At 37.9% G+C, this 27,342-nt stretch overlaps 1 protein-coding gene across 32 annotated transcripts in view; it reads left to right on the forward strand.

Annotated features, from left to right (window-relative positions):
- Positions 1-27,342, forward strand: part of ABI3BP (ABI family member 3 binding protein) — a 272,912-nt gene that overhangs the window by 208,901 nt on the left and 36,669 nt on the right. For 27 of the 32 annotated variants that reach the window (XR_009502949.1, XR_009502948.1, XM_059921278.1 and 24 more), the window contains 7 exons: positions 187-261; positions 8,068-8,145; positions 9,974-10,078; positions 13,119-13,247; positions 13,762-13,830; positions 20,102-20,311; positions 24,868-24,976. Coding sequence is in view for 30 of the 32 variants with exons in the window: in XM_059921278.1 (XP_059777261.1) it covers positions 187-261; positions 8,068-8,145; positions 9,974-10,078; positions 13,119-13,247; positions 13,762-13,830; positions 20,102-20,311; positions 24,868-24,976 (775 nt within the window). In the remaining 2 variants the exon portion in view is untranslated. The remainder of the gene's footprint in view (positions 1-186; positions 262-8,067; positions 8,146-9,973; positions 10,079-13,118; positions 13,248-13,761; positions 13,831-20,101; positions 20,312-24,867; positions 24,977-27,342) is intronic. The other 5 variants (XM_059921261.1, XM_059921263.1, XM_059921268.1 and 2 more) reach the window with 1 other exon arrangement.

Consider the following 27,342-nt stretch of genomic DNA (forward strand, 5'->3'; position numbering starts at 1 on the left):
AATTCAAGTCTATGATTTTTATACCAGACTTGTGATTTCTATATTCTGAACAATAGTTTTTGGTAAGTCATCATATTTTTATTGCCCAGTTAAATGACTTCCAATTCTCTGGAAACTTTTATTTTCCTTGGCTACAAATTTTCAATTAAAAAATGTCTAAACTATTTATTTCCCACTTTATTGTAGTTCTGAATAGGACAACTACAAGACCTAGTAGACCCAAACCCAGTACAATGCCCAAAGGGGATGGAATGGGAACAGGTAATGATCACAAATTTATTTCCTTTTGATCCTATTAAACTCTAAATGTTTTCATTCAATTTTTATGACTTTGTTGAATGCACATTTCAATTCCTTTTTTACCAGTTTTGTTAGTACAGCCAGTTTTGGAAGTTCATAGAATTGAAACTTGTGATTCATTCCGAAGTCAAAATTTCAACAACAACAAAAAAATTTCAAATGTCTCTGAAAAGATTAAAAGATAGTTTTTCACTTTTCTCAGCCTAGTCCACTAAATCAGCTACAGCTACAATATATAGTCTTGATTCTTAAAAATATCCTGAATATGAATTATTGAATTAAAATATCAAAATAGCTGTTTCCCTAATTTCAAAACACTTTCTATATACAGGTTTGGTCTTTGAGACTGTTATCAGTTCGTTTTCCAGTTTATAATTTCACAAGTACCTTTGAAATTTTTTTAAAACACTCAGATCTGTTAGCCACCTGGAATATGACATTTAAATGAGAAGAGCAGTTAGCAAATGATCACCCTGGTTACAAGCATATCAGTGTTTCCAGATCATTCAGTTTGATTCAATGACATTGCCCTAATCCAGTCTGGTCTATGGGACACCATACAGATAAATAGGACAATGATCTGATAAAAGTTCAAACACTCAACTCACCAAGTGGATAAATGGTGGTTATTAAATGCCTTAATATGGGATTGCATTGTTCCTTGAAATATTTTTTAAATAGTGCAAATCTTGTGCCTGCTTATGTAAAAAAGCATAAAAATTACAGTTTATTTAATATGTATATATAAAATCAACCCATAATTATTCCCTAATGAGAAAGAGATGTGAATACTACCTGAAGGCATGTATTCAGTCTAAAAACGATTTAGATTTTTTTTTAAGTATGTGTTCTTGTACTCGGTTATTACAATATCTGAAGTTCTAGGAATTCACTTCCCTTCAATTAATGAGGCAGATAGTATAAATTCCTGACTCATGAAAAGCAAGAAAGCATTCCAATATCTATTTATGCTCAGCTGCTCCTTTTATTTTTCCCAAGTGGGATTAGGCAGTTCATAGTGTCTCAGATTGACGTAAACAGTCTGGCTCTAAACAGAGCCACCTTCTTAATATTCAAAATAATTCCCTGGAGTTTGCCTAAGTAAAAATAGAAGAAAGTATTTATGTCAACAAAACAAAGAACAAGTAGCTATGATCAAACTTGAAAGCCATTAACCTTCAGTATAATCATGCATTGATTCTCACAAGGAAAATTCTGTCTTTTGGAGGGAAAACAGAGCATTATTATATTTTAGTTTATCAGCAATATAAATATTTTTTCCAGAGCCACTTGTAATACAAACTGACATCTGTTACCCTCTTGTGTAGATAAAGTCAACTTTGTAATAACTCACCTAACTTAGCTTTGAAAGGATGATCTCTTACCAGGACTTCTTCAGTTTAATTAGTTGGTTGCTGGTAGAAATAGATTGATGGACTGCTGAGCCTGCACGCCACAACTACTAAAGCCTGCACACCTAGAGCCCGTGCTCTGCAAAAAGAGAAGCCACCATCACAATGAGAAGCCCACGCACCACACTGCAGAGTAGCCCCTGCTTGCGGTGACTAGAGAAAGCCTACGCACAGCAATGAAGACCCAAGGCAGCCAAAAATTAATTAATTAATTAATTAATTAATTTTAAAAAAATGAGCAGACAGGATATTAGCAAGAATAGAGATCTAAACAGCACCATCAACCAAATAGACTCACACAATTATGGTGAAATGATGTGGGGCAAAGGTACAAAGGCAGTTCAACAGAGAAATGAAAGTGTTTTCAACAGATGGTGCTGGAAAAACTGGATATCTGTATGCAAAAACACTAAACAAAACAAAAACCAACCAAACAAACAAACAAAAAAACAACTCCTCTACCTAAACAAAAAGGAACTCAAGGTGGATCATAGATCTAAATGTAAAATGTGGGGCTTCCCTGGTGGTGCAGTGGTTAAGAATCCACCTGCCAACGCAGCAGACATGAGTTCAAGCCCTGGTCCAGGAAGATCCCACATGCCGCAGAGCAACTAAGCCCGTGCACCACAACTACTGAGCCTGCACTCTAGAGCACACGAGCCACAACTACTGAGCCCATGTGACACAACTACTGAAGCCCGCATGCGTAGAGCCTGTGCTCCACAACAAGAGAAGCCACCTCAATGAGAAGTCCACACATCACAATGAAGAGTAGCCCCCGCTCGCAGCAACTAGAGAAAGCACACGTGCAGCAATGAAGACCCAACACAGCCAAAAATAAATAAATAAATAAAATTTATTTTTAAAAAAGAAAAGAAATAGGTTGATAGGCACAGGTAAACAAAGCTGAGCTCATTGTTTCCCCTTTCCTTGCTCCACTACCATCCCCAATCAAAATGTGTTGCACATGTTCTATGTTCTGATGTCTGTCTATTGGGATCCCCCTTCAGGGAAGGACTTGCTGCCTACCTGAAGGGAATGAAGTCAACAGACAGTATCCCACTGTCATATCCTTCAGGGTCAGCCTCAGCTGAGAGAGCCTTGATTGGACATATGGGTGGTACATCTCCTTGTCTACCACAACATATAACAACCAAATGATATTTACCTCAGGAATGCAAGATTGGCTTAACATTCAAACAAATTAGTGTAATTTACCACATTAACAGAGCAAAGGAAAACATCATATGATCATCTCAATAAATAAAAAAAAATCAACCATTAGACAAAATTCAAAAACCATTCATGATGGAAACTCTGAAAACTAGGAATAGAAGGAATTTTCCTCACTCTGATAAAGGGCATCTGTGAAAAACCTACAGCTACCATCCTATTTCACAGTGAAAGTTTAAATATTTTTCTTCTAACATCAAGAACATAAGCAAGAATTCCTACTTTTACCCCTTCCGTTGAAAATAGGATTGGAGTGTTAAGCCAGTGCAATAAGGCAAGAAAAGAAGTAATGGTATAAAAATCGCAAATTACAGATGCCATTGTGTAGCATATTATGAAAGAAAAATTTAACAGCTCTTGAAGTATTTGCCTGGGAAATAGTGTCTTGAGAAATTGTTGAGAAAAAGAATGTTTTTAAATCTGTTCTCTTCAGGTTGTAGACTTACATGAGTCCACCTTACTTAGACTGTGCATAGTTTTGATCTAACTTGTTTATAGAAATGCAGATATTCACATCAAGTTTCTTTTCTTTCTTCTCTGACCCAGTCCTACTATCTCATTCATACTCACTTCTAACCTCTATTGAGTCTTAATGAGACACCATTTTTGTGTTAACTGATTCCTTATCCGACTTTGACATTTCACCCATAATATGTATGTTTCTTATCCATCTCACATATATTTTCCTATAGTCTTTCTTGCTGAAATTTTCAGCACAGATATTTTACATATAAAAAAATCAGTTGATAAAAGGATGTGTTTAGGATTTATAGGACATATTCTTCATGGTCTTAGGCCACTTAATGTTGTGGCTTTGGAACACTAAAAAAGAAAGATTCTGAGGCCTCAAAACTATGGCCCTTGATTCTTTGGGCCTCTATACAATTCTTGCAATGATTCCATAAACCCCAGGAATCTTTAAATTATCTTGAGCCAAGTTTCTTAATTTATAGCATCATTATAGATACTTACCCTGCTTTATGTTTATTTCACATGTATATGTATAAATATTTCTCCACCTTAAAGTTAGAAAGTAGCCTTCAGAGAATGAAATTTTAGGTAGGTCATTTTTCCAGCAGTCTGCTTTTTCAGGGTTTCCAGAGATGTGTCTCAGCTTAACTGATATGTTCTACATGTTATAACCAACTTGAGATCTGACTCCAGAGATGCAACAGCATGCCCTAGACCAAGGGGATTGCACAAAGTACAATCCCACAGACCAAACCCAGCTCACTGCCTTTTTTTTTGTAAATAAAGTTCTATAGAAACATGGCTTGCTTTCACAATGCAGTGGCAGAATTGAATAGTTGTGACAGAGAGAGTATGGCCCACAGAGCTGAAAATATTTACTGTCTAACCCTTGACAGAAAAAATTTGCCCATTCTGTGCTAGACAATCTCTCCAACTTTCTGCCTATGGAAGGAAGCTGCTGAGTTGTGCAACGATTCTTTCATTCCACTGACATTTATTGAAAGCCCATTATGTGCCAGGCAAAATGTAGTTTGCAAACCACCTTGGCACATGTGGTTTGGCAGATATGTTAGATACCTGAACCCCAAACTCCTTTCTCTACTCCGTCTTCTCCTAATGAGGAATCCACACTTCACTGACCCCACACGGAGTGTGCCTGACGACCAGAACCTAGACCCCTCCAAGGTGAGGAATGTGTCTGTCTGAGCTGTGGCGAAATCTTTCAGTCTGCTGGCTCCTCAGCCCTGACTTTTTAGCCAGGCGCTAAGATTTGGAGACAAGGGTGAGGAAACGAATCATCCATAAATACCACTCCTTTTGGTCACAGGGAATAGTCTCTGATACATTTGGAAATTGATTCCCAGTTTACTGTGTTTGTTTGCAAAGTTTCTGTTGCCATGGTGAAAAATACCCAAATCCTTACTTCATTTTTGACAATAAATTGCTAAAGAGTGAACTATGTAAATCCAGATATTTTTGGAGAAGTCCCATATGGCAATGGGTGTTCACACTGAAGCTGAAGTCTTGGTTCTTCCAGAGCCAACTCTGCCCTTTAGAAAATAGTAGATTAATCCTGCCTGAGGGAAAAAGAATTCAGGTCGCAGCCTGGGCCAGACTGGCTGATTGCCAATTCCTGAGGATTCTTTCTCTGCAGTAGCTCTTATTGGCTTCTCCTTTGCCCTCCCATTGCCTCTCTGCTACCTTTGGCATTTATTTGCTCTCCTCATTTCAGGGCCACAGAAGTTCACTGGTCTCCAGGTCCCGTGCTCATACTACTCCTGGCTGACATGCAAACCACAGCTAGGTGGAACCAAGGCCAGAACTGGAGTTCAGTCTCCTGTCCCCAGTTCAATGCTCTTTCCCTGCGTCCCACAGCTGCCTTCTGCTGGGTTCTTACCAACATTCTCATCCACTACTGACTTTTCTCTGTTTCTAAAGGCTGGACAAAGTCCAGTTTAGCAGCTGACATTCTATTGATTTGGGTACTTAACCTATAAGAATCGTAACAGTATGATGCTTCCATCTCTGCCTATACAGAAAGTGACAGAAAATGGCTCATTTCTGCTGATTTCTCCCATAACTGGAAAAGAGGCCAGGGATGTTTACATGTTTGATCTTATTCATAAAGTAATCCTGCAGACTTTTGTATTCTCTCCTAGATCTCCATTTCACCAGCCTGTGACTTGTTGGATTTGCATGTGCCTGGTTGGGAAACCATGTCATCCTTGTATTTCTGAGTCCCACACACCAGTGGCATGGCTGAATGACACATGCTTGCCAGCCATGGCTGTTTAGCCCTTACCCAGTGGTGGCACTTCAAACCACCCAAAAGAAAAAGTATAGGACTTGAGGGCTAAAGTCAGAGTCATTGTGAAGAGTAAGAGAAGCGTTAAAAAACAAAATTCAACCAAGTAAATTTGAAGATTTAATTGGCTTTATTCAACAATTTATGAATCAGGCAGCATCCCATCTAGCACCCAGAAGGGCACTCTGAAGGGTTGTACAAAATGGAAGGTTTTTTTTTATAGGAAGAAGGGTGGGGCAAGGGAACTATTAGCAATAGAAAAGAAAATACTATTTTTAGGCCAGGACAACTTCTTTTTGGGTAGGAGGGAATTGCATGGGTTTTATGTAGATTGCCTCTTCTTCCTCTGGGGGATGAAGGGTGTGGTGCTGACCAGAGAATTCCAGACTGATTGACTGAGATTACATTTCTGGGGAAGGTCAAAACTGCAGTTAAGTCAGGTTTTAAGTCTAGGCTTGGTATCATGGGCTTTAGCACAGGTGATGCCATTTTGGGCCTGTGGTTTTCTCTTTAACAGAGAGAAGAAGATGACAGGAAAAAGCACTCTGTACTATCCCAATTATAGCTTAAGAGATGGGCTTAAGCTGGGCACACATGGGTGTGAATGCCTCCACTTCAGCTGTGAGTCTTTGGGCAAGTGCTTACTCTCCCCTTGCCTTGGGTTTCCTCATCTGTGAGACCCGGGTGGTATCTCCCACCCAGAAGAGTTGTATGGATCAAATCACATCGTGAATGTGTAAGGTGCTTGTGCAGTACTGGATCAAAATACTTTGTTTTTTTTAAGGGTGGAAAGATTTGGAGAAAGGCTATGAAGAAGGATCTACTGAAGGCACACATAGCCTACTAAGCTTCTAGAGGATATAATACAGTTTTACCCTCGAAAAATAGTGGTAAATCAGATCTCAGCAAGCCAGGTTATCCCAGAGACACAAATGAAAGCACTTTGCATTCCCTTAAGCCATGGACAGAGTAACCACCCGAATGAGTCATTTCCCACCGCCGTTACCACTAAGAGGAGGGCACAGGAAGAAGACTAATGAGCTATTTGTTCTCACAATGCCTGTGGGATGAGCAACAAAATAGTCAGTGACCACAGAAACATTTTTTTCCTACCACAAATAAACAGCAGTTGATTCATGGCTACATACAAACATTCACCTTGATTTTATATGTTATCTCTTATTCAAATAGCAGAGGGTGTGGGATTGTAATATTAGGTTTCATAAATTAATGTTAATCATAATTATTATTATATCTGTTAATAATACTAATAAGTTAATATTATAATGCTGATTAATGCCCATTATAGTTATAATAATTTCATAAATTAATGTGAAAATATCAGCTTCTGTTGTATACTTAATATATCTGCTGACACATTAAATGAGACTGAGTGTATAATGTCCCTACAGAGTCCTGGAACTCAAAACAGGGTTGTTCTTGTGCTTGTCCTTGTTAATATACTAACTAGTATATTAATTCAATGTTTATTCTTATTTTTTAATCGGTGAATTATAGTCAGGTCCTCAGAGTATGGATTCTCTTTTTAGGATGAGCCATTATATCTAAGATAATATTTACTTTTGAGATTCGAAAAAACGTCTGTTCCTATTATTTCTTGATGAAGACTGCCGGCCACATCAGGGAAGATTATTTTATAATGTAAAAGAATAATAATTTTTAAAAAGCAGGACAAAAACTAAATTGGTTCCCTCTACCCTTAGGATTGCTACCCAAAACCCTAGCACCAGATTGTGTTTGAGGGACTTAAGAGATAAAATAGCGCGCAAAGTAATTTTCAGGTCAGTTTCTTCCAAACAGCAATTTGGAATTCTAGGCGTGCCCAGGCCTAATTTACAAATCTCAGAAGCACAGATCCAGTCTGTGGCCTAACCAGCCTTCTAGCCAAGAACTCTCAAAAAATATTTTTAAAGTCAATTCATTAAGTACAAACCCAAACACACTGGAATTTGAAGGGTTTTCATTGGGGTAGAGGAGTTGGAGAAAATTTTTTTAAAAACCACAAAATTTGCCCATGAATATTGGCAAAAAAACAAACAAAAAAAATAGCCAATCACTGTAGATGAACTACTCCTGGCAAAACAATATCACCCAGGCAGGCAGTGCGGGGTGGGCATCGTAGAAAATTAAGGCAAAACCACGTTCTGCAATCAAACACTAACTCTTCAGAGAAAAAATCACAACTAATGAATGCAGTAGGGCTTTAAGTGTTTTTTCCTATACGCAGATGGGAGAAGCCAAACTGTCTGAGCACAAAAAGTTTCTGTGAAGAATATTTACCACATTTTTGCTATCTATTTATTCTGTCATCCTCTCTGCTCACAGGGGTCAAGCAAGCACCACTGCCATCCGGTGCTGATAGAAATGTGTCAGTGGACTCTTCTCACTCCACAAAAAAACCAGGTAAGGAATAAAATGCTGACTCCCTCACTCAGCTCTGCTCCGAAACTTGTAACTGCAAGTGACATGTGCTGCAGCAAAAAAAAAGTAACATCCTCACCGTCCCCAAAGCACCAGAACCATGCTAACAGTACCTGGGTATTGCTAGATAAACATACCAAAATATTATCTTCGGGAAAATAAAAAGTGCTTTATGCACAAATTGAATATTAATAAGAACCTGTAACGAGGCACTGATTTAATAATTACTTTAGATAATGTTCTGAGGGGCCACAGTGGACAAATGCTGAGGCGTAACGGTAGATTCTAGCTTTCATCCTATACAAGTTTTGTTCTTGTGTAATTTATTATAATATCCTTTTGCCTGAAATGATTTATGTTTCTAATTTGAGGCTGTGCTCTATATAATAGGCCAAAATTATGAAGCGATAATATCTTTGCATTGAATAAGAACTCTGTGCTTTTAAAAGGATGCTGTGAAATCTACTCTGATGTATTAATGTCTGGGTTAGAGATCTATATTCTATCGTCACCACTCACTCTCCCTCCCACCCTGCAGTACGTGCACACACACATGCACGCACCTGCACAACTCCTAATATCCCAGGAAGTACTTAAAGCCACAGGGCATTTTCCTGGATTGTCAATTTTACTTGAAGATTTTTTTATATACTTTTTTTTTTGATTAATTTATTTATTTTTGGCTGTGTTGGGTCTTCGTTTCTGTGCGAGGGCTTTCTCCAGTTGCGGCTAGCGGGGACCACTCTTCATCGCGGTGCGCGGGCCTCTCACTATCACGGCCTCTCTTGTTGCGGAGCACAGGCTCCAGACGCGCAGGCTCAGTAGTTGTGGCTCACGGGCCTAGTTGCTCCGCGGCATGTGGGATCTTCCCAGACCAGGGCTCGAACCCGTGTCCCCTGCATTAGCAGGCAGGTTCTCAACCACTGCGCCACCCGGGAAGCCCCTACTTGAAGATTTTTAAACCAACATATTATGCAAAGAAAGAGATGAATTTTTAAGCTATAACACAAGACTTAAAAGAAAATTTGGGTTAAGGTGGGCTGCTCCAGGTACCTCAAGCCTCGTCCGCCTTTGTGCAGATTATAAAAAGGTGTCTCTTCCCTTTGCCCTTCAGGCAAACCATTTAGAAAAACGTTCCTTTCCTCTGGGCTGGCAGCCTTGCACCAGGGCTCATGGGTGGGTGAGAGAGCAGAGTGGATGTGAAACTTTGCCTCTCACTTACAGCTCCCTGGCCAGGTGCCCTTGTGTGGTGACTCTGCTCTCCATGGCCACAGGCTTATTGCTTCTGCCATCAGGGCTATTTTGTTGTAATCTTTTGAGAAGTTCTGAAAGTGCTTGTTTAATTATAATTAAATAATAGAGTTGGAGGATGGGGTGGAACACCTACTAAAGGAGAAATTATATGCTTTACCAACTCAAAGCTAAAATGGTGTAAGAACTGTAGCCTGCAAATCAAAGGTAATTGGAGATAATGAGACGCAGAAATGCTACTGTTGAGTCTATATAGGAAACTAAAGATGATAAGTTCTATACATCTATGTTCTACTTTTCCTTTCAAAGGGCAGATGCACTGCTATATTTTCATCTATAATTAGAGAATATTTTCCCCATACACAAATGTGCTTCATTATCCCTGGGTACGTTACAAGCACTAATTTAGAAGAATATCAGAAAGTATTGCAGGCACTTTTCTATAGAATCTATTCTCTCTCATCCAACTGCTACTTGTCAAACATTATATTTTTTTTAAATCCGTGATTTTTATGGAGTGAATCCTTATGACCACTTTATCTGTAATATAATCTCCTAGCTACAATCCCAGGCATTCTTCGCCCACCCTTGCCACCTAGACCCACGCCCCCACGAAGAAAGCCTTTACCACCAAATAATGTCACCGGAAAGCCAGGAAGCGCAGGTACGTCAATCACATACCTTCCTTCTCCCTCCTTGATTTCACTGGCCAAACGCAAGCCCTTCTTGGTGTGATAGCTCAAGCAATGGACGAGCCCTTGGTGTGTGTGACATGTGCCTGTTTTGGCCCCAAAGACCAGACTGTAAATTATAGTTTTGAGGACTCATATCCTGATTCTGGGTGGGTGGGGGTGAAAGCAACCATCCGTGTCCATCTAGGCCAGTTTGCTTCTTAGATGCTGTGTGCTTGGTGCTGAGACAGAAGCTATCACAGGTTCTTCAAAAAGTGGATTATTTTGGATGAGATGTTTTGTGCTGCCAACCCACCAGGTGTAATGGAAAATGTCATCCACTCATCATCCTGTCTCTTGAGATAGAATCCTTTACATCTAATTGATAGCTCCCCTGTCCCCCAGCCTTCATGCTGACCCCAGTATTACGGTGCAAGGGGAAAGATTGGGAACTGGAATACTCAGGGTGACTGAGCAGGTCTAGCCTGTGCAGCAAGGCAGGAATATAATTTAGAAGTCAAGCTGCCTCTCAGCTTGCTCACATGCCTCTATCCTAGGGTATGTGTTGTCTTCTTCCCATAGAATGACCACTCCGAGTCACCTGGGATACTTGTACTTCATCCTTGTCTTGAAGAAGCCTTCTCTAGCTGCCCAAAATAGACCTAGCATTGCCTCTCTGTTCTACTTTTCCTTGAAACATACCTCTGTTAGAGCAAACCACTGTTTTATACCTATTTGTTTGTGTACTTGTCTTCCCCTCCTATATCATGAGCTCTTTGATGACAGATGACATTTTCTCTGAATTCCCAGAACCAAATCCAGTGCTCATTGAGTGAATCCAGTAATCATTGAGTGAATATATGAGTGAAATTAAGAATCAGTGAATGCAGTTCAGAGGAAAGATTCACCTCACTTTTCTTAAAGTTTCTTCCAGTGGACCTGCCAGCAGATCAGATCATGTTCCCATTTTTCCTCCCTCTTCCTTCATCTCTACTTCCTAAATATTCTGTAGTCAGAATCAGGATAACAGTGTTAAGGACAGCTGTGAAAGATGAAACTGATAAGGATTTCTGAGAAAGAGAATGGCTGTCACTCTTTTCACAGGATGAAGGAGGGTGTGGTGATGGAGAAGCTTTCACGATGTAGCAAGGGGACAGTGGCCTCTAGATTGTTTTTCCCATCAGCTGAAGGAGGAATCAACCTCTCATCCATGATGATGGTGCCTTCCTGGGTCCAGGCCTAGGGACATGGCCCCAGTGAGGAGACCAGGTTTTCCTCATTAATTGTAACCTGGGGCAGCTGTGACTTGAGCTTCTGTAGCTTTTAGTTCAGACTGAAAGTGACGCCTCAGTTTCCCCCATGGAAGAGTCAGGGGAACCTCCCACCCCAGAGCTCCCCTACAAGGCTGTGTGTCTTCAGCTGCACCTCCACGGCCTTGGTTCCTGCCATATGAAACCTTGCTCACTGCCATCAATAAGTGTAGCTTTGGTATAACTCACCCAGCCTGTGGGATGGTATAAACACATCCCACTTCTGAGATTAACTCTGGTGCCCTCCCTGCCCTGTGCTTTCCACCTCTAACTCAAAAGAAATGACTACACTGAAGAACCAAACACAGATGAGGTCAGTTATACAGATTTGGCCTGATGACCATCACAGAAAGTGCGTACGGAATTCAGGAAATCAACTCAATGTCCTGGGAGTCCTCTGAACACAAGCCTTCTTGCACATGTGCCTCTGAGAACAGTCTTAGGCTACTACGAGGCATCTCCACCTGTCCCCTATCTCCAGATCTGCCGAGGCCTCTCAGTCCCGCTCTCCTTGCCGGGATAAATGCTGCTCTGCACCCTCTAAAAAGCTCCTTCGGGCTGCAGTGTAGTGTCTCATGGTTTTCACTCACCCTCTCATTGGGGCCTACTCCCACCAGGACCAGGAGCATAAATCTGCAGGGGCTGGCCCAGCAGCCCACCTGAATGGCTCATGTGTGATTCTGTGCTGGGCCACAGTCCTTGGGTCGGTCTTGTACCCCTTGACTCTCTATTGTCTGAGAATGATTCCTTTTCCCAGGAGGACTATAAAACCTAATCTAGCCTCCACTCTATTCTACCCATACTTGCCTAGACCTTGGGATGCATTCTGTTTGGGAGACCTATAGGTGTTTTTAGAGTGGAGGAGACATTGTTGAATATAGCATCTCAGAGTGACACTGTTCTAGCTACAGGCCAGAATCACAGACATTACCTTAGAAACTTCTTCTTCTTCCCCAGCCATCTCCCATGCCTGCCAATTAATCTGCAGTCAGGCCACTCCATCCCCTTGACATTTCTCATGTAAAACCCCTTCCATCCAGTCTCACTGCTTCTTACATTGTTCACCTCCTCTGCCCTTGCCTACGCAACTGCTTTAGTCTCTTGATTTCTCTGTCTGCCACCAGCCTTGCAACTTAACTGTTCACCCTGTCCTCATCTGATCATGTTACTTCCCTAGGGGAAATCTTTTAACGGGTCCTTATCACCTAAAAATAATACCTAAATCCATGGTATGCAAGGGCCTTCATGAACTGCCCTTCCCGGCCCCCCCCCGTACTCTGCTCTCACTGCTCCTGGCACTCTTGGCTCTCATTCCTTCAAATTCAACACGCCACCTGATTTCATGCTTCCCTGACCTGGTTCTTCCTGCAACCTCTGACTAGAATACAGCTCCCAGTCTTACCTACTGGTCACTTCTCCTCTTTATTGGTACATCTTCTGGGAAGGCATTCCTGCCCTCCTCCCACCCAGCACTCATCATCTTTCCCCATAGACTTGTCCTCTCTGAGACCTTATCCCATGCTTTCACAATATCTATAATGCTTCAGTATAATTTGGCTCACACATCCCTCCCGATCAAGGACACCAGGTCTTATTTTCTCTCTAATCCTGGCATATAGTGCCAAGCCACACGGTAAGCGCTGATAAATATTTATTGAGTAAATAAATGGGGAACTCAGCAGGGCTCCCTATAAAGTCTGAATCCTTTGGCTCTACATTACAGGAATCATTTCATCAGGTCGAGTAACGTCCCCACCCATGAGGGCAACACTCAGGCCTACTGAAGCCCCCGTGGAGAGAACAGAGACAGATAAAAAGCAACCAACAGCTCCTGCCTCAGGAGAAGATCTTGGTTAGTATATCAGTCACTTCCCACTGGATGCTTAGCTACAAAGTACTAAAGGATTTCAAACTAGGGAAAAAAGAGTCCCAGTTCTGGATCATCTATTTTACTCAATTTTATGATTGCTATGAATTTTTTAATTTAAAAGTTATACTTATTTCTAACGTTTTATTATAGAATGTGCTCCTTCCCTTTGCAGACATAGAAGGAAGTTCCCAAGATCTTTAGGAAAGTCTTCCTAAAAAGATCTAGATTACCCAATGCTTCTTACTAAATCACATGTCATTACTAATTATGTGTATCTTAATTTATTAATGAGTATTAGCTACTTGGTTGTAATCTTTGAACCATTATTTATTACACTGAAGGGCACCAGCAGGACACAATTAAAGGCCTTTTAGTGTGGATAATATGTATAGTAATAATAATAATAATTGAAATCAAATTGCAAGGAATTGACTAGGAGGCATATGTATTAAATATTTATAGTTTTACTATTTTTCATTGTATCTTCCATTCTCAGGTAATATGACTGACTTTAGCTCAAGTCCAACAAGAGAAACTGATCCTCTTGGGAAGCCCAGATTCAAAGGTATGTATGACTGGCTCCAAATCTTAATTTTAACAAAGCTATCTTTGGTGGGTGTATCAGTCAGCTGTTGCTGTGTAATAAACAACCACAAAATCTTAGTAACATACTCTAAAAAGGATTTCTTTCTCATGTGTCTACAAATAGCCTGGAGGTCAGCTGATCTCCCATGTGTTTGGCTGGGTGGTTCTACTTCTAGCAACAGGTACAGCTGGGCCTCTTATAGGTTGGGCTCAGGTCTGCTCCACATCTGTTCATTTTGGTGCCCAGGATGAAGGACTAACAGTGACCCAAGAGAAGCCATTCTCATGACAGTACAAAGTGAAGAGAGGGAGAGTCCAAAAACATGACCACATTTCAAGCTCCCTCTTATGTTATACCTGCCAATATTCAATGGCTAAAGAAAGTCACATAGCCAAGCTCATAACAAAGATTGGGGAAGTATACTCCTTCCATAGATAAAAAGAATGTTTTTGAAATATTTATTTATTTGTTTGGCTGCGCCGGGTCTTAGTTGCAGCACGCTGAATCTTTGTTGCCACTTGTGGGATCTTCGCTGTGGCATGCAGGATCTTTTAGTTGCAGCATGCAGGATCTTTTTAGTTGCAGCATGTGGGATCTAGTTCCCTGACCAGGAATCAAAACCAAGCCCCCTGCATTGGGAGTGCAGAGTTTCAGCCACTGGACCACCAGGGTAGCCCCTAGAGAATGTTTTTGAACAGTAATCTAATCTACCACAGTAAAAGAGAGATTATATGATATAGAACCCAGTATTTCCTTTTGTGATATGTTTTTCTGAAGTATAAAATTTGATAAATTTCAACATATGTACATACCCATGAACTATCATCACAATCAAGATAATGAATACATGCACCACCTCCAAAAGTCTCATCATGTACCATTATAATCCCTCCTCCTCACTCCTCCCACCCAACCTCTAGTCCCTAGGTAACTATATTATAGATTAGTATGCATTTTTGGGAATTTTACATAAATGAAAAAAATACAGTATGAACTTTTTGTATGTGATTTCTTTCACTCAACATAATTATTTGGAGATTCATCCATGTTGCTAAATGTATCAGTAGTTTATTCCTTTTTATTACTGACTAGTATTCTATTGTATGGATATATACTAATTTATTAAAACTGTTCATGACATTTGGGTTGTTCTAATAAAGCTGCTATGACCATTCATGTACAAGTCCTTGTTCCTTGTGTAGACATATGCTTTTGTTCCTTTTGGACAAATTCCAACAAGGAGAATGGCTAGATTGTATATAAATGGACATTTAACATTTTAAGGAACTGCCAAACTGTTTTCCACAGCAGTTGTACTGTTTTCCATAGCAGTTGTACTGTTTTGCCTTTCTGCCAACAGTATATGAGAGTTCCAGTTCCTCCACATTTTTGCCAACACTTGCTATGGTCAGTCTTTTTAATTTCAGCCATTTTAGTAAAGGTGTAGTGAAATCACAATCTGATTGTGATTTTATTTTGCATATCCCTAATGACTAAGGATGCTGAACATCCTTTCATGTCCTTATTTGCCATCTGTATATCTTTTTTGATGTGTCTGTTCAATTTTTTTTGTCTATTTTTTATGGAGGTGCTTATTTTTTTATTATTGAGTTTCAAGAGTGTTCATATTTTCTGGATTGAAGACCTTTTTCAGATATACACTTTGCAGGTATTTTCTCCCAGTGTTTGGCTTCTCTGTTTTAATTTTAATGAAGCTCAGTTTATCAATTTGGTTTTTTATATATAGATTGTATCTTTTATGTTATATTTAAGAAGTCATTGACTAATCAAAGGTCACAAAGACCTCCTCTGTTTCCTTCTAGAAATTTCTCCTGTTTCCCTCTAGAAGTCTTCTACTTTTACATTTAGGTCTATGATCCGTATTGAGTCAAATTTTCTATATGACACAAGGTATGAATGCATTTATTTTCTCGCTTATGGATATCCAATTGTTCCAGCATCATTTTTTGAAAACACTGTTGTTTCTCCACTGAATTTACTTTGTACCTTTGTCAAAAATCAATTGTCCATATATATGTGGAACTATTTTGGGGTTTTCTAGTCTGTTCCATTGATCTATTTATCTACCTTTCCATCAATACCACAGTGTCTTGATCACTGGTTTTATAATAAGCTCTGTGATCAGGTTATGTTAGTCTTCCAACATTGTTCTTATTTTTTAAAAGTTGTTTTGGTGACTCTAGGTCCTTTTATATTTCCATCTGAATTTTAGAATGAGTTTCTCAATGTCTAAAAAAAATAGCCTGTTTATATTTTTATTAGAATTGCATTGAATCTGTAGGTCAACTGGGAAACATTGACAGCTGTACAGTATTAAGTCTTATTACCTATGAACATGGTATATCTCACCATTTATTTAGGTGTTCTTCATTTCTCTCACCAATGTTTTGTAGTTTTCTGTGTAAAGAAAACCATAAAAGTAGCATTTTTTATTTCAGTTTCTAATTGTTCATTGCTAGTATATAGGAAAACAATTGTTTTTCGTTCAATGAGCTTGTATTCTGCAACCTTGCAAACCTCTGTAGTCTTTTTGTAGATCCACTGGATTTTCTACCTACAGAATCATGTCATCTGAGGGGAAAGTTTTACTTCCTCCTTTCCAACTTAGGTATCTTTTTTTCTTGCCTTTCTGTGCTGGCTAGAACCTCTAGTGAAATATTGAATAGAAATAGTGAGGATAGGTATCTTTTTCTTGTTCCTTATATTATGGGAAAAGCATTCAGCCTTTCACCATTAAGTACGGTGCTTCCTGTAGGTTTTTCATAGATGCCCTTCACTGTGTTGAAAAAGTTTTCTTCTATTCCTGCTTTGGTGAGAGTCATTATCAGAAATGAATGCTAGATAATGTCTAATAATTTTTCTGACTTTATTGAGATGCTTATGTGGTTTTTCTTTTTTAGTGTGTTAATGTGATAAAGTAATTGTTCTTGAGTTGTAGGCTACCTTTGCATTCCAGTGACAAATTCCACTTGGTTATAGTGCATTCTCATTTTAATATATTGTTGGATTTAATTTGCTAAAATTTTGTTTAGAATTATATCCAGTGAGGGACATTGGTCTGTAGTTTTCTTTTCTTGTAATGTCTAAGTCAAGTTTTAGTATCAAAGTGATGCTGAATTTTTTTTCAATTTTCTGAAAGAGTTTAGAACTGGTGTTGCTTCTTCCCTAAATATTTGTTAATATTTACCAGTAAAGCCATCTGAGCCTGATATTCTCCTTGTGAGAAGGGTTTTACATGTAACTCACTTTCTTTAATAGGTATAGGACTATTTAGAATATTTTTTTCCATAGTGAACTTTGGTAATTTTTGTTTTTCAAGTTATTGGTCCATATCATCTAAATTGTCAAGTTTATTAGCATAATGTTATTCATATTCTCTTCTTCTTACTTTGATATCTGTATAATTTGTAGTGATGTCACCTCTCTCATTCCTTTTATTGACAATGTGTGTCTATTTTTTCTCTTTTGCCTAACCAGTCAGGCTGTAGGTTTATCAATTCTTTTGATCTTCTGAGAAGTTCAACCTTTTTTTCATTGATTTTGTCTATTATTTTTCTGTTTTCTATTTCATTTATTTTTTACTCTGATCTTTATTATTTCCTTTTTCTGCTTAATCTGAGTTTCATTTGCTCTTCTATTCTAATTTCTTAAGATAGAAGATGAGCTCATTGATTTTGAGCCCTCTCTTCTTTTCAGATATGGAATTTAGCGCTACAAATTTTCCCCTAGATATTATTTAAGCAGCATCCAAAAATTTTTGATATGTTGTGTTTTCATTTTTACTCTGTTCAAAATACTTCTTAATTTCCCGCTTGGTTTCTTCTTTGACTTATTAGAAGTATGTTATTTAATTTCCAAATATTTCAAGATTTTCTAGAAATTGTTTTGTTACTGATTTCTAATTTAACTCCATTGTTGTCAGATACTCTGTATTACTTGAACCCTTATACATTTATTGAGACATGTTTTAAGGCCCAGAATATAGTCTATCTTGGTATCTGTTCTCTGTGTACTTGAAAAGAATGTGTATTCTGCTGTTCTTAAGTGGAATGTTGTATTGGTTTGCTAGGGCTGCCATAACAAAATACTACAGACTCGGTGGCTTAAACAACAGAAATTTATTTTCTCACAGTTCTGGAGACCAGAAGTCTGAGATCAAGGTATCTTTGGTTTCTCACATTGGAAATTAGGGCTTCACCATAGGAATTTTAGGGAAACACAATTTAGTCCATAACAAGTGTTCTATAAAAATGTCAATTAGGTCAGTTGGCTTGGTTGTATTGTGCAATTCTTTTATATCCTTAGCGATTTTCTATCTACTGTTCTGTCAATTAATGAGAGAAGAGTACTGAAATCTCTAGCTCTAATTGTGGATTTATTTCTACTTAACAGTACTATCATTTTTTGCTACATGTATATTAAAGGTCTGTATTTAGATATAGACCTAAATTACTTAGGGTTGTAATAAACTCCTGAGGAATTGGTCCTTTATTATTATGAAGTGACCTTTTTTTGTTTATGGTAATATTCTTTGCTCTAAAATCTAATTTGTTGATATTTATATATCCACTCAAGCTTTCTTTTGATAAGTGTTATCATGGTATCTCTTCTTTTCATCCTTTTACTCTTAACCTGTTAGTCTGTTTAAAATGTTTTCCCTATAGGTATCATATAGTTGGATCTTGCTTTTTCACCCAATCTGACAATCTCTGCATTTTATTTTGGGTGTTTAGAACCTTACATTTAACATGACGAATGATATGGTTAGGTTTAAGTCTATCATCATCTTGCTATTTGTGTTTTATTTGTCCCATCTATTCTTTGTTCCCTCTTTCCTTTTTTTTCAGCCTTCTTTTGGACTGAGTATTTTTATGATTCCATTTTATCTTTTTTTGTTGTCCTACTCCTATAACTTTTTTGTTTTGTTATTTTAGTGATTGCTTTGGGGTTTATAGAATGTGTCTTTAACTTACCACAGTATCTTCCAGTGATATCCTACAACTTCACAAATAGTGTAAGAACTTTACATTAGTATAGCAGCTTTTCTCTCCTCCTGGCCTTTGGGCTATTGTCATTATAGTTTACTTTTACATGTTATATACATCACACTAAATTGTTAATATTTTTGTTTAGAAAACAAATTGTCTTTCAGAGAGAATTTAATAAAAAATACTGTGTATATTTACCTATGTAGTTACTGTTTCAAGTGCTATATTTCCATCCAGCATCATTTTCCTTCTGTCTGAAGGACTTTCTTGAATCTTTCTTGTAGAGTGGGTCTGCTGGTCATGAATTCTTTCAGATTTTGTATGTCTAAAAAGTATCTTGCTTTTTTTTTTGTCCTTTTGCTTTTGTTTTTTTTAAAAGATATTTTCACCAGTTATAACATTCTAGATGATAAGGTTTTTTGTTTTGGTTTTTGTTTTTTAGTAGAGAAATACATTGCTCCACTGCCTTCTCACTTGCACTCTTTCCGATGAGAAATCTGCCATAATCCTTCTGTTTTGTTCTATGTATAACATGTCTTTTCTTGTCTGCCTCCTTTAAAGATCTCTAGAAATTTAATTTGGGTCTTTTTTATAGCTTCCATTTCTTAACTCTCGACCATGTGGATTATAGTGATGATAACTGTTTTACTGTCCTTGTCTGATGATTGTTACAGCTATCCAAGTTTCAGGTTGGCTTCAAATGATTTATTTTTCTCCTCATTATGGGTAATATCTTCCTGTTTATTTTATCCAGTTGGGAATATTTTTATTCCTAAAATATTCTTGTATTTTATTCTGGGGTGCAGTTTAAATAACTTGAAACCACTTGATCCTTTTGAGTCAGGCTTTTAAGATTTATTAGGTGGGACCAGAACTGTGTTTAGTGTAAGGTTAATCATTCCCCACTACTGAGACAAGACCCCTTTGAGCACTGTTTCCAATGCTCCATAAATTATGCAGTTTAAACCACGCTCAGGGGGACCAAATTACTCTTGGATATTAGCATAAACTAAACCTATTTAGAAAAGTAAATCAACAATAACACCCATATCATGTATCCCAAAGATAGGGTTCTGGATTTTCACAAATTCAAACCATCCACATCATTGCTTTCATCCATCTGCTTATAGTATTATATCAAATGTCCTCAAACAGATAATTTTATTTGTGAGTTCATCTCCACCTTTTTTCCAAGCTCAAAAAAAAAAAAAAAAAAATGCTCAATGTCCTCTCTGTCTTAGGTCCTCACGTGCGGTATATCCAAAAGCCTGACAACAGGCCCTGCTCCATCACCGACTCTGTCAAGCGATTCCCCAAAGAGGAGGCCACAGAGGGGAATGCCACCAGCCCACCGCAGAACCCACCTACCAACCTCACTGTTGTCACTGTGGAAGGGTGTCCCTCCTTTGTCATCTTGGACTGGGATAAGCCACTCAATGACACTGTCACTGGTAAGATCATGGCACGTGGACCGTCACTACGGTGGGAAGCATTGATAGTGCAATGCATTGGGAATGTGGTACCTTGATTCATACTGTGGCCTGCGAGGCATATCTTAGGAACAGCAAGTCCCCACAGAGTTCTGCTGTCCCTGTGGTACATGATTGTTAAAAGTATCGTAAGATGCGAAAAGATCATCTTTGTCCTGGTTATGGTCTCCCTGTTAATTTAGCAGCTCTCTTTAAGTTGCATACCTTCCTTCTCCTCTCAAAACTGTTTTTCACAATGCGAAGGTATATCTAGTCTTTTCATTACCTGAAAATCACAGATAACATATGGGACGTTGCCACTGCTGATAAGATTTAAACCTGTTTTCCTTTCACCATCCCAATTTCTAGATTGACCTAGAATTTTCAAGCAGGCTAAAAGTTATTTCAATCATTTTAGGAAAATTGTTATAATTTGGTCAATTTTCTGCTTATCTCAGGAAATTTTGATTCTGCTGTCACTCATCCAATTTCTCTAAAAATGACTATGAAAAATAAGAAACCCTGAGTCATTCTTTAAATTTGTCATATGGGATTTAAATTCTCTGTAGTGAACAGGATAGTCAAAGTAGAGGGGAGGGGGTGGATGGGAAGACTAACAACCCAAATCAGCTAGAGGATGTAGCAAACAGCATGAGGACACAAGGTTCCTGCTGCCCATGTCCCCGCCACCGTGTGCCTGGGGTGGGTAGGCAGAATAGAGTTGCCCACCAAGAGGCTGTCAGGAAGAGTAGAGAGTGGTACACAGGGCGAGGTGAGGAGTGGGGAGATTCAGGGTCTGCCAAAAAAGTTTTCTATGAATAAAGGAGAAAACAGTAGCTGCTTCTCCTCAGACAAAACCGTTTGGTCTGGGCAACTTCCAGTGTAAGCAGCTTATCTTTGCTTAGCTGGCTTTTTAAATTTTTAACCATATTTTGTGAATTTCCTTTCTTATGCAAAGCTTGCCTTTGTTTTGAGAAAGAACCAGCCACTGCCCATGGTTCCTGGGGATTTGACTAGTCTTGCTTCTTTACTTGGAACTATGCCAGTAGGTATTATCATCCCAGTATCTAAAAATCAATCTCTAAGTATTGATTATCTACATGTATTAAAAAGTTTAAAACTCTCAATCCATGTGCAGTGCTAATAAAGAGTTCCTGTGATAGTCTGAGGCTTCATTCTCACAAGACCAAATGAACTATAAAATTTCACTTGCCTTAAAAATACAGGACATCAAGTTGGAATTGGTTAATCTAATATGTTTAACAATCTAATATATATTCACTTGGGTATGTCAATAATATCTGATTTAACTTTTTAAAGTAGGATTTTCCTTTCATCATGTAACTTTTTTAAATTATATAAACCTGTAATTTCAAAGAATCATGAATAGGATATACTTTATCTAACCAATTAGATTTATAACATTATTATTATTAAATGTTAACGGGCTGCTTGAGATCTTTCACTAGATACTGGACTTATGATAACAATTTTCATGGATAAGAACCACATCTATAACTATTATATTTTATAAATAGAAATAAGTCCATATTTAACCATTACTCACTTAGTCTATATTTCAATGTTGAACCATATGCCCTAATGATCTGTTCTATTTTTTTCCATTTTTGTTTATTTTTAGTGTTCCATTAAATACCACTTGATTTCAAATGTAATCTTTTATAAACCAGCAGCTCAGATAATATAGAGATTCATTCTCATGTCACTGGAAATGGTTTTTCAAGAAAGGATTAAGAAAGATAACAAAAAGAGAGTGAAACATATTCTTCATTCCCCAGGTTGACTTCTGTCAGTAATCTTTCTTTTAATTGATAGGCATGTATTCACCTCTAGTAAATGCATCCAACTTCAGATGCTTCTCCATATCCCTTCTACACTAAAGTAGAAATAGGTATACCATAGAGATTGGCCACAGCCTGGGTCCTTGGACAACTTAAAGTTAAATTACTTATAAGGTGTCATTTTGTGATACATCAAGAGCATGCTGACATAGATTTAAATCCCAGACCAACTGTGTTCTAGATAATGCAACTTGGGTCTATAATTAGCCTCTTTGAACTTCAGGGTTTTTTTATTTGTAATAATAATAATTCTTATTGCTATCAATTTATTGTGAGTATAAGACTTAACAGAGAGTAGTATCACCATTTGTTATTTTCATGCTGTATTGACCAGTGATGTTCCCAATATATATAATAAATAATTATGTTCTAAGTGAATTATCTCATAATAGGGCAATAAAGCCCTCTGAGGGGGAAAAAACAGACCAATTATTGTGTCAGTTCTTTGTAGATTTTCTTATATCTTTACTGTTAATGAAATTATTTTTTAAATCCCCTATTTAAAATAAGAAATATAGACACATACTTTTTTGTTGTTGGTGGTAGATTTTTATAATGTTCGTGGATTTATGAAAAGCTATTATCACTTTAAAGCATTAAAAAGGAAAGATATATACATTCTAAGACAAGAATTCTGAGAAAAATTCTAAATATCTTTTTAATCATGAAGGTAACTTCTAGATCCATTTTGAAAACTCCAGTCTTTCAGGACAAAAATAGTATTAAATTAACATTTAAAACTTGAGTCAAAAGAAAATTAGAAAAGATGTGCTATAAGTGTTGAAGTATACTAAAAGGCTAAGGTGATATTAAAAAGAATATCACACAGTCGATGAGGAATGACCCAAACAAAGATGTTTTTTGAAGGTGATTGCTTTCATGGATAACCAGCTGGAGTGTCATATAAATTGCTCTTTTGGTGACTAAGCAGCACTTGAATCTTTCCAATTGGAATCTCTCAAATTTTTGTGATCCTAGTTTCAAAACACAACTTGGGGATAATAAGGAATAATAAAAGATATAATAATAATAGGTACCACCTGTTGAGCAAAATACATGCAAAATACTATTAAGCACTTTCCATATGTTCCTTCTTTAATCCCTACAAGCAACACTATGAAGAGACACTATGGACATTTTACAGATGGTAAAACTGAGACTGAGATCCAGGCAAGTGGCTTGGTCTGTCTCTTTCCATTAAGTCATGCAGTTTCCATTTTTTAAAAATCAATTTTACTTCCATTCTAATTACTCTGATCTTTTTCTAGTAAATGTCCCTTCACAGCTGAGCAAAAGATATAAAACGAACATAATTGAATTTGGGATCCTACCTCTCCCTCTCTTTCCACATTCCTTTAGAATAGAAAGCCAACTGAGACATAGGTTGGGAGCAGAGAGTCTGAGGAAGGAATCTTAAATATAGGCCATTAGTCCTGTAATAGCTGCACTAATATGTCCAGATACAATGACCGTTGCCTTCCAGTTTAATTTCTAATTTTCAAAAGGATGGTCATAGGAAATTACTCAGAAAAAGTGATTCTTCTTTTTGGCTTTTTAAAATTCACCAGTAAAGATCCTTCCCAAATTAAAATTGGTGATTATAAGTCTCCATGAGTTACTCTATAATTTCAGTTTTATTTCCGATATCCATCTCCTACCTTTGGTCTCAGTGCTAACAGCAGAAATCCCCAGTAACTTGCTAGCTCCTTTGCAACCTTCCCACTTTCCCTGATGCCCACCACTTGTGTATTTCTTCATACTGATGGAGCTGTTTTTGAGTAGGGTTTTGTTGGTTGGTTGGTTGTTGTTTTTTGTTTGATTTTTTTAACCCTCTGTGTGATCTTGCCACATGCATTAAACTGAACCCCAACTGAGAGCAGGGAAAGTAAATTAGTAAATTATATTCTCTTATTCTGAAAGTCTCTTTCTTTTGATTAGCCTACAAATTCATAGAAACCTACCCTTAAGTTAAATTTATGCAGATCTCTATGCAGACTTTAAGGGCATAATTTTTTTAATTCAAGGATAATTATCAAGGGGGTATATGTTAGCAGTATGTACAAAATTTATGTAACTTACATAAGCAGTAGGTATCAAAATCCCATAATTCTGTAGTTCAAAATAATGAACTATAGAAAAGTATAGTTCATTGTTCATTATTTGATTAACTGTTATTTGCTGCTGTGGTTTTCAACTCAGTTTTTTGCAGCAGTACCATGTAGTCAGTGACATTTTTCCCAGCTATATTGTGAAGCCCCATGAGCAGGAAATGTGCTTCTACTGAAACACCGCTCCTCATACAATGTTTTTTACAAAGCCACACTGGGCTTTCCAGCAATGGCAGACAATCCGACTTACCTAACAAGATCATAGGTTACCCATAACCAACGCTACCATAGGAGCATCAACAGTCTTCACAGTTACCAGACCTTTCCTGCTCTAGTAAAGAGAAAACAGAAATGGTCAATGAGCCACTCCCCAAATGCTTTGGGATCTTCATCATCCTCTGACAATCCCCATTTGGAAGTTGCTAATGTGTACGATCAATACGTCTCTAGACCTGCAATCTTGTTGCTCACTTTTATGAGAGTTGACTCTGTTATGCGGTTAGCTTCGAGAGCATTCAGTCCACCAGAGCATAAAGACAAGTATCTGTTGGCTTTTTTTGCTTTTCAGAATATGAAGTTATATCCAGAGAAAATGGGTCATTCGGTGGGAAGAACAAGTCCATTCAAACTACAAATCAAACCTTCTCCACAGTAGAAAATCTAAAACCAGACACAAGGTGAGCCACCAGTGCTATTACAGGTGAATTCTGAGAGTGCAAAAATCATAACAAAGGAGTAAAATGACATCATCCTTCTCTATCTTAAGGGAGGGTCTAGTTTGCATTTCATTCTTTGGCTTTCCATACACAGCACTAGATACCCCTAGAGTCATGGTTTACAAATATGCAAGTTATTGGTGGGGATACAAGAGCTGACAAGATGGTCTTGTAAGTTAACAGTATAGCTGGGAACATTGAAAGATAGAAGGCCATTTATATCAAACATTGATATTAAATACCAAAATTTAGAGGAGGAAAAGTCTATAGACCAGAGACAACTGGAGTGTAGATGGTGTAAACTAGATTTGAAGCACAGAAGAAGTTGCCTGGCATGCTGGAAGGAGAGGGCAAGGAAACAAAAGCCATGTGACAAATGTAGGTGAAAGTTTGTAACAGTTAATGCTTAGTATAGCTACAGACTAGTCCCAGACACAGTAACCCTTTGCTTTTGGGTGTTTTTAATATAGACCAATGAGAATAGATTTTTGAAAATGGACATATATAATATTAACAATTGTTCAGTAATAAACAACTTTTCTTGGCAGTCCTTACTACACATTGATACCAGGTTGTTATCTTGCTGTACAGTTTTGTGATTCCTTTTTAAATCTAAAATACCTAATATTTTATCAGTTTATTTTATTATTTCAAGAAAAATAAGGGCCTTAGGCATTTCTAGAAATGTAGTAGGGAAGGGGTTTTTTTGTTTTTGTTTTGTTTTACATGGCTAAATTATCAAATGTTTTGCTCAAGGAGATTCTCAAATGGATACAGCCAAGCATTTCCATAATAAAGCCAATGTGCTAAATTCATTTCTGGACTAAATTTCACTCTCTGTGAAAAATCGATTTCTTTCTTCAAGCTCCAAAACATTGTCTGATAAACTGTCTATACTTTCGGTATAAAACAAAACAAAAACACCCCTGACATCTTAAGTATAGTACCCCAAGCAACACAGATCAATTTTCACACAATCAGGAGTTTTTCCAGATTGAGTATTTCATAACTTGATAAAGTTCCTCAGTGTTGAAAAAGATCAGTGGAGGTGAAGACTGGAACTTCAGCATCAGAGATTTTTTTTTTCATGTTTTATTTCTTGTATCTTTCATTGTCATGTGACTGAATTGAATTGGGTATTGATTGTGACACCCAGAAGAGCCTCTTTGGGCTCTGACGGCAGGGAGACTTTTCTAATCTTTTCAGGAGAAAAGGAAGTATCTAATTCATTATAGATGGTTTACTGTATATAAACTGTAGTCCTATACAGCAAAAACAACACTTTTCCACCAGTGTATTTTTTTTTCTTTTAAGTTCTCTATTTTGAGTTGTAATTAGGAGAATTTTGCAACTGCTAATTTTCTTGAAGGTATTAAGTTAGCCAAAATAAGCATATATTTCAGTAAAAGTCCATTTGATGATCTTGGTTCTGTTTCCTTAGCAAAATGAACAGGGAGAGAGCCTATAATTTATTTTAAGGAAAGAGTAAAAGAGAAAAAAAAGGTCATTTAATTTGGACTTTTTAATAGGTGGATTTGGGCTTACAAAACTTGGTTTTTCTCTTCAGTTTCCTGCTTTTTATTCCACTTAAGAAAAAGTGAGCTGTGGAGTACACAGAAAGCACATTGAAGGGCATCCAATTTCTAAATGTTCATTGTATTCCTTTTCTGAATCAGGCTGTTCTCAGATTTCACAGTGCACCTATTAGCTCATAATCAGAGGTAGAATAATGCCAGTGACATTTTATGTCAGTGATTATGTTTGTAAACATAATTGTGATTATTATGCCAGTGATTTGTTTGTAAAAGGTTTGGGTCTGCATTCAGCTAACATTTACTGAGTGCCAACAACGTGCTCAGCCCTGTGGTTGGTGTGCCTACAAACGGGAGTAAGCATGGTACCTGCCCTTGAGGAGCTCGAGGCTAGTGGGGTAGGTCGCTAATGACCGATTATTCTGCACAAAGTGGTGAGAGTTCTGGTAGAAGTCCGCACCAGGGGCGACAGAAGCCCAGAGTGGGCGGCACATCGCAAGGTCTGGGGAAATTAGGAAGAAATTCCTGGGGGAGGTGACCCCTAGGCTGAGGCGTGAAGGAGGAGTAGGCTGGAGCCAGCTAGGTGACTGTGGTAAGAGAAAGGAATGTCAGAGAGGATAGCACGTGTCAGAGCAGTGGCCCGAAATGGCACGGTTGTGTGTGGTGAATACAGGCTGTTTTCACCAGAGTGAGGGGCGAAAAGTGGACAGAAGCCGTAGAAGCCAAGAGAAGCAGAAGCCAAGTTAGGGAGGTCCTTCTGTGCCAGATCAAGAAACATGGTCAAGTGATGGGGAG

Source organism: Balaenoptera ricei, chromosome 4, assembly GCF_028023285.1.
Source record: "Balaenoptera ricei isolate mBalRic1 chromosome 4, mBalRic1.hap2, whole genome shotgun sequence".
Classification (NCBI taxonomy): Eukaryota; Metazoa; Chordata; class Mammalia; order Artiodactyla; family Balaenopteridae; genus Balaenoptera; species Balaenoptera ricei.